This window comes from Rhinoderma darwinii, chromosome 6 (assembly GCF_050947455.1).
Source record: "Rhinoderma darwinii isolate aRhiDar2 chromosome 6, aRhiDar2.hap1, whole genome shotgun sequence".
Classification (NCBI taxonomy): Eukaryota; Metazoa; Chordata; class Amphibia; order Anura; family Rhinodermatidae; genus Rhinoderma; species Rhinoderma darwinii.
The window spans coordinates 15,612,964-15,620,279 of NC_134692.1; the positions used below are offsets into that span (position 1 = coordinate 15,612,964).

The following is a 7,316-nucleotide window of genomic DNA, read 5'->3' on the forward strand; positions in this document are numbered from 1 at the left end:
TGATGTCCTATCCTCGGGATAGGCCATCAATATCTGATCGGTTGGGGTCCGACTCCGACGAGTACGAGCTGATCGACGAGGGTCCAGGGAGTTGGGCCCCCACCAATCAGATATTGATGGTCTATCCTGAGGATAGGCCATCAATTTTTAGGGACTGGCAAACCCCTTCAAGAAAACCTTAGAGATTTTCACATGGAAGATTTTTATGGCATATCCACAGATGTTACCACTGGTGGATTGGGAAACCCGTTCATCAGGCACCTCACCTCTACTCCTCAAGTGCATCCCATATCCTATATATTCACATGTCCTCTTAGGGCATAGAGTGGTTTCCCTGTAAGAGTGCTGACCATTCTAGAAGGCTTGAGTTGACCATGTATTACATGTTCGGCCATTCACCTGACCAGTGTAAAGAGCTCAATGATATTTCTAACCATTTAGAATAGTAAAAGCAGAAAAATCCTCTTTCTAATACATTCCGCATTCATCCGTTTCAGTAGGGTGTCACAAAGGGCACACAGCTCTCCCAATCCCCGTTTTAGGAGAATGCCCCTAATGCTTTTAGGAGAATGCCCCTAAAGAATTGCCCCTAATGCTTAAAAAGGAAAACGCATCTAAATAAATCTTGGGCATTTGGAATTGTTTGACTGTTTGAATTTCTTTTTACGTCTGCTATCGCCAGCCGTATATGTGTCCACTAATTTGAGCCTTTTTTAACCTTTGTCTTTGATAAATGAGTCTCGTACATTTACAGCATGACCTCACCCACTTTTCTCGCCTGATTTTCAGGTGAGAGGACAAATGTCGCAAAAATTGGTGCAGTTTTAGATGCAAGTTTTTAACTGCATTACGAGGTGTACATATGTAGACATTGATGTGAGTGGTGGTTTGGAGCCACATAGATCTCCAGTCCACCAACATCACCGCCTACATACAATGCTTTCGGAAAGTCTTAGGACCCTTTCACTTTTCTCACATTTTGTTATGTTGAGGACTTGTGCTAAAATAAAAATAAAAATGTACGTTTTTCCCCATCATTCTGCACTCAATACCCCATAATAACAAAGTGAAAACAGAATGTTAGTTTCTTTGATATTATATTGAAAAGGAGAAACTAAAATATTGCATTGACATAAGTATCCATATCCTTTACTCAGGACTTAGTTGAAGCACCTTTGGCAGCGATAACAGCCTCCAGTCTTCTTGGCTTTGATGCCACGAGGTTTGCCCACCTGGATTTTCTGCAATTCTTCTCTGCAGATCCTCTCACGCTCTGACAGGTTGGATGGTGACGTCGGTGGACGGACAATTTCAGGTCTCTCCAGTGATGTACAATTGGGTTGAAGTCAAAGTTCTGGCAGGACATTCACAGAGTTGTCCCCCCACCTCTCCTCTTGGCTGTGTGCTTAGGGTCGTGGTCTTGTTGGAGGTTGAACCTTCGGCCCAGTCTGAGGTCCAGAGAACTCTAGATTAGGTTTTCATTAAGAATATCTCTGTACTTTGCTCCATTCATCTTTCCCTCAACCCTGACCAGTCTCCCTAACCCAGCCGCTGAAAAACACCCCCACAGCATGATGCTGCCACCCCCACGCTTCACTGTAGGGATGGTATTGGGCAGGTGATGAGCGGTGACTGGTTTCCTCCAGAAACGACGCTTAGAATTGAGGCCAAAAAGTTCAATTTTGGTTTCAACAGACCACAGAATCTTGTTTCTCACAGTCTGAGAGTCCTTTAGGTGCTTTTTGCAAACTCCAGATGAGCTTTAATCTGTCTTTTACTAAGGAAAGGCTTCCTTCTGGCCTCTCTGCCATAAAGCCCAGTTTCATGGAGTGCTGCAGTGATAATTGATCTTCTGGAAGTTTCTCCCATCTGCACACAGGATCTTCGGAGCTCAGTCAGAGTGACTATTGGGTTCTTGGTCTCCTCTCTTACCAAGGCCCTTCTCCCATGATTACTTAGTTTGGTGGGAGGCCAGCTCTAGGAAGAGTCCTGGTTGTTCCAAACTTCTTCTATTTAAAAATAATGGAGGCCGCTGTGCTCTTGGGAACTTTCAGTGCAGCAGAATTTTTTGTGTACCCTTCTCCAGATCTGTCTCCACACAATCCTGTCTCTGAGCTCTACAGGCAGTTCTTTCCTCCTCATGGCTTGGTTTTTGCTCTGATATACATTGTCAGCTGTGAGACCTTATATAGACAGCGGTGTGTCTTTCCAAATCAGGTCCAATCAAGGAGTAGAAACATTTCAAAGATGATCTAGAGAAATGCGAGGCCCCCAGAGATAAATTTCAAGTGTCATAGCAAAGGGTCTGAATACTTATGTCCATGTGAAATTTGAGTTTTTCATTCTTTAATAAATTTGCAAAAATGTCTAAAATTCTGTTTTCACTTTGTCATTATGGGGTATTGAGTGTAGAATGATGGGGAAAATAATTTTTTTTATATAGATATTAGCACAAGGCCTCAACAAAACAATATTTGAAAAAAGTGAAAGGGTCTGATGACTTCCCGAATGCATTGTATATACCGTACACATATTTAAGCCGGTTAAGGTGTGGACATTGAATGGCAATTGGTACCCAAACAATGTCTCTGTGACAACATTGAACTTAAAGGGGTTGTTAGTTATTTTCATACAACCTATTAGGAAGTTCTGAGTTAATAGAGGGTGGTCCTCTGTTCAGGATCCTCATCTCTTGGCCAGACTGGAGAGCGGTTACATAGAGCATCTCTCACTCTGGAGGACCTGTCCTGTCCTGTATTACACAGACAACTAATTGATATGAATGGGCACTGTGTAATGCCTAATTTCCCCTGCGGTGGTGCTGCAGGGAAATTGAACACTTACTAGTAGGTTTTTCCACAGATTACAGCTGAGCACTGGAGGTGCCAGCAGGGGGTACTTCGTGATCTGCTTATTGTCAATGGACCCTTATATCAAGTAGGGATTTTCGAATCAGGGAATCCCTTTAAGAAGAAATAAGAATAGGAAAAGTTGTCATCACCTACAAGCAGAACAGCCTCAGGCTTCGGGCCTGTGACTTCAAGCACTGATAACGTAGCCTAGAAGTACGATCGCCATGGAGCCCTAGAATAAAGAGCCTTTTATGTATTTCTTCTAGCAGTTCTTCTTCGAGCAGTTTATATGACATTGTTATTTTCTCTTTTTCAACTTGCAGCAGAAAGCCCCCGGAACCGAAAACTATATTTCCTCAGCAAAAGCCCCTCACCTTGGCCTATGATGGAGATTTTGACATGTGACTTCAAGTTGGACCATTAATATTCCGCTGCCTTAACTGCTCCTCTGTATGAGAATATCACATCTTCCCAAGATGTCTACAAAAAAAATTAAGGAAAATGCATTGTGGGCCTAAATCAAATTTATCTGGAAATATAGAATTTCATAGTTGAGACTAAATAAAATTAATTTGTTGGAATCTCTATTAAAACAGAGGACAAGACACACTTGTGAAGATATGGAACGGCAGAACTCAAATCAGTCGTACAATATTAGCCCCCATGGTTTTTCTAAATATCGGACCCCACATCTAGTTGCCGTTCTGGACTCCTGACGTCTTGTTGACAACGAGATAGAACTGCGAGATCTGTTTTAATGTATCTTGATCCATTCATGAAGAAATGTTGATGACAAATTGAACCTTTTCAGATCAAAATGGCCGCCAAACAACTTATTCTGCCAGCTCTCTCTCAATACTAAGCTTAGTAGTGCCAAGTCTCCTTGTTCCATTTCTGCTCTCACATTGGAATTTCCAGCTTGAATTGAAGACCTGAGTGCAGTGAGAGTGGTTGCTAGGGACATGATGCTTGACAACCCCAATGATGGTTGTTAAGCGGTGTATCCCTGGCAACCATACAGACAGGCATATCCATCTCAATGCTGGGTTGGCTGTGAGTTGGGTTTACTGGCAATATTTGTTTCCCCCATTGAAGTCAATGGGAACATAACACACAAGCCATTGGTAATGGTTTTGAAAAATAGACGCGGTTTGCCCGTCCGTCATAAAATAAAACCTACAATTCTTACCCTCAATGAGAGAGATATAAGCTCCAAATAACTGGAGTACAGGCCGTGCATAAATGTATTAGGTCTTTTTGACACTTTTTACGCAAATTTTTTTTAAAGGCGATAAAAATTGTCTTGGCTAAGAGAAGACATATTTACTACAGACATGCACCATTTTTTGGCGCATAATATTGGTGTTAATGTTCATCAGCCATTAGGTGACATAAGGAGATATGCATAGCGAGCGGCACCAAATTGATCATGCCCCATGCGCCATTTAGATACATTCGGCAAAATTTGTACCATTTCTGCCAGCTGCCAAAATCTTATAAAAAATTGGAGGTGCACTTTAACCCATGGACGAGCGCTTTTATTTGGCGGTCAAAACGGACAGAGCTCCAATCACTCAGCAGATGTCATAGACCAATAATCTCCGAGCTGTGGTACTGCAACTGTCAGGGCATGCTGGGAGTTGTAGTTTTGCAATAGCTGGAGAGGCACAGCTTAAAGATGACTTAATCCCCACAATCATTCTTGAGCTCCAGAACATAGGTGGCGCTGTCATGAGTAAGTCATGTGAATGCCGGTGGGCTCTTCTTGCCCCCAGTATACTATATAATTGTATATACTGTATATACTTGAACTCTTACCACATTTTAACACCTGCAAAACAGTTTTTTCTACATGGGATTTTGTGATATATTTATAACCCAAATTTTGTATTTATGTACAAATCTGTCACATCCGACCAGTGAAGCCTTCAGCTAAAGACTCATGATGGATCCAGTTATTATTGCAAATAAACTTCAATGAGAGACATTCCATGGATTGTCCCAGTGTCCCGTCTCGTGTGTATTATGGGATGCTTTGAGGAGACCACATGGAAAATAAGCTGTGTAGAAGTAGTCTGTCTAGGCGGGCGTGATGTCATCGAGAATCTACATTTAAGGGGTTTTTCCACTGAGCGACATTTATGACATATCCATAGGATATGTCATAAATGTCAGATAGATGCGGGTCCTACCTCTGGGACCCGCACCTATCTCTGGAACGTTGCCTGCTATCACTGACTCCTGGCCACTTCCTGACTTTATGGTCGCTGTGCTACGCTGTTTCTGTAACTCCCATAGTACTGAATAGCAGTTACGGAAGCAGCGTAGCATGCGAGCTACGCTGTTTCCGTAATTGCCATTCAGTTCTATGGGCTTAAACAGCGCTGTTTTCACCTTCATGGTCGGAAATCAGCCGAGGTAGAATGGGGTTTAGGGGCCCCCGTTCTAGAGATAGGTGCAGGTCCCAGAGGTGGGACCCACATCTATCTGACATTTACGACACATCCTGTGGATATGTCATAAATGTCCCTCGTGGGAAAACCTTTTTAAGTGTCATAGCTATAGGGGTTACAAAGAAAGCCATCGCTACTGGGACCAACTTGGCCGACACCTTGTTGGCTCATAGTCAACACAGTCTCATAAGCGGGCAGGTCGGATGATGAGAAGGTAGTACCGTAGTGATATAAATTCATTGGCGCGAGGTATAGCTTTTGCAATGGGCAATAGGACATCCAAAATACGTCTAAATATTTAACCCTCTCCTATCTAGGCAGAACTTATAGGGTCTATTGTGTAATAGTGGCCATGAGTGGTTGTCACCCAGCATCTGGTATCTCTGGCCAAGATTACAACTACTCATGGACTTGTCCAATGTTCAAGGAGGACTTTTTAAAAGGGTTATCTAGTTCAGACAGTCCCTTTTCATATGTCTTATTAGGACATTTTAGGTCATAGAGGTGTCCTAGTCAGGATCACACTCTATTAGTCAGAATGGAGGGGACCCGACACGTCCACTGGAGTCTATGGGAGGCCCGACGACTTCAAAAGGACGCAGTGTATTACATCCCCTGCAGAGGAATGAGCATTGGTCTCCAGGTCCTCCCCTATTGATAATAGATAATAATGGGACTGTCCAGACCGGAGGACTCCTTTAAGGCAAGATGAAGTGTCAATGGAGAAGAACAGATATCGGGATATACCATTGACCATTTGGTTTCCATGATTGTCACCCTAGAAATCCCATTTCTAGAATATATTAATTTGACAGCATGTAACGTACTTACTATTGGCAGAGTCTAAACCTAAAAATGATTAATCCTGTTACGCATAGGAGGATGCAGTCATAAAAAAAATCGTAAAAAGTATTACATACGTTCAAAATGCAGAGCTAAAAGTGGGATCCAAATACAGAACATTGTGCGTGCTTGTGGATTATCCAAGTCTCCTAAAAAATGGAGATCTTCAGGGCTCCTGATAGAGTCTCCCACAAAAGGCCACTAGGGGGAGCTTTATGTATTTACTTTACTTGACTTCAATGCGAGCTGTATAAATCTGTATGCGGTGAGCTCCCCCTTGTGGTGGATGCAGGTAGTCCGAATTTTATCATATTTCTGTCTGTGTGAAGAAAAGCAGAGGTTTGGAGCTTTGTATCAGCAAATGTAGAATAGAAGCAAAATACAAATGTTACATATTTTTAAAGGTTTCATTGAATTCTATAGGTGTGAACACGGCTGTAATATCAACCTCTGATAGAACATAATTTATATTAAAAAATGCAGACCGCAGATACAATTTGGAATTGTAGGTAATTTGGGGAGTATATAGGTTCATGTGAACGAGCCCTCACTTTATCACTCCCCTGGAGGAGTATAAGACTATGAAGCCCCGGGTCTACATAAGGGCATGACCACACATGGCGGAATTCCTCCGCAACTGTCCGCATCAATGCCGCACCTAATCCGGGTTGCGGATTACGGCTGCGGATCTGCACAAAATGTGCAGAAAATTGATGCGGACTAGCTGCTGCGGACTGCGGGAAAAGTGCTTCCCTTCTCCCTATCAGTGCAGGATAGAGAGAAGGGACAGCACTTTCCCTAGTGAAAGTAAAAGAAATTCATACTTACCGGCCGTTGTCTTTATGACGCGTCCCTCCTTCGGCATCCAGCCCGACCTCCCTGGATGACGCGGCAGTCCATGTGACCGCTGCAGCCTGTGCTTGGCCTGTGATTGGCTGCAGCCGTCACTTACACTGAAACGTCATCCTGGGAGGCCGGACTGGAGACAGAAACAGGGAGTTCTCGGTAAGTACGAACTTCATTTTTTTTTACAGATACATGTATATTGGGATCGGTAGTCACTGTCCCGGGTGCAGAAACAGTTACTGCCGATCGCTTAACTCTTTCAGCACCCTGGACAGTGACTATTTACAGACGTCTCCTAGCAACGCTCCCGTCATTACGGGAG

General features: G+C 43.2%; 1 protein-coding gene across 1 annotated transcript in view; it reads left to right on the forward strand.

Moving 5' to 3' along the window:
* Positions 1 to 4,849, forward strand: part of THSD7B (thrombospondin type 1 domain containing 7B) — a 406,197-nt gene extending 401,348 nt beyond the window's left edge. The window contains exon 28 of the mRNA XM_075829232.1: positions 3,176 to 4,849. Within this exon, the coding sequence (XP_075685347.1) occupies positions 3,176 to 3,257 (82 nt within the window). The 3' untranslated portion in view covers positions 3,258 to 4,849. The remainder of the gene's footprint in view (positions 1 to 3,175) is intronic.
* Positions 4,850 to 7,316: the final 2,467 nt, after the last annotated feature.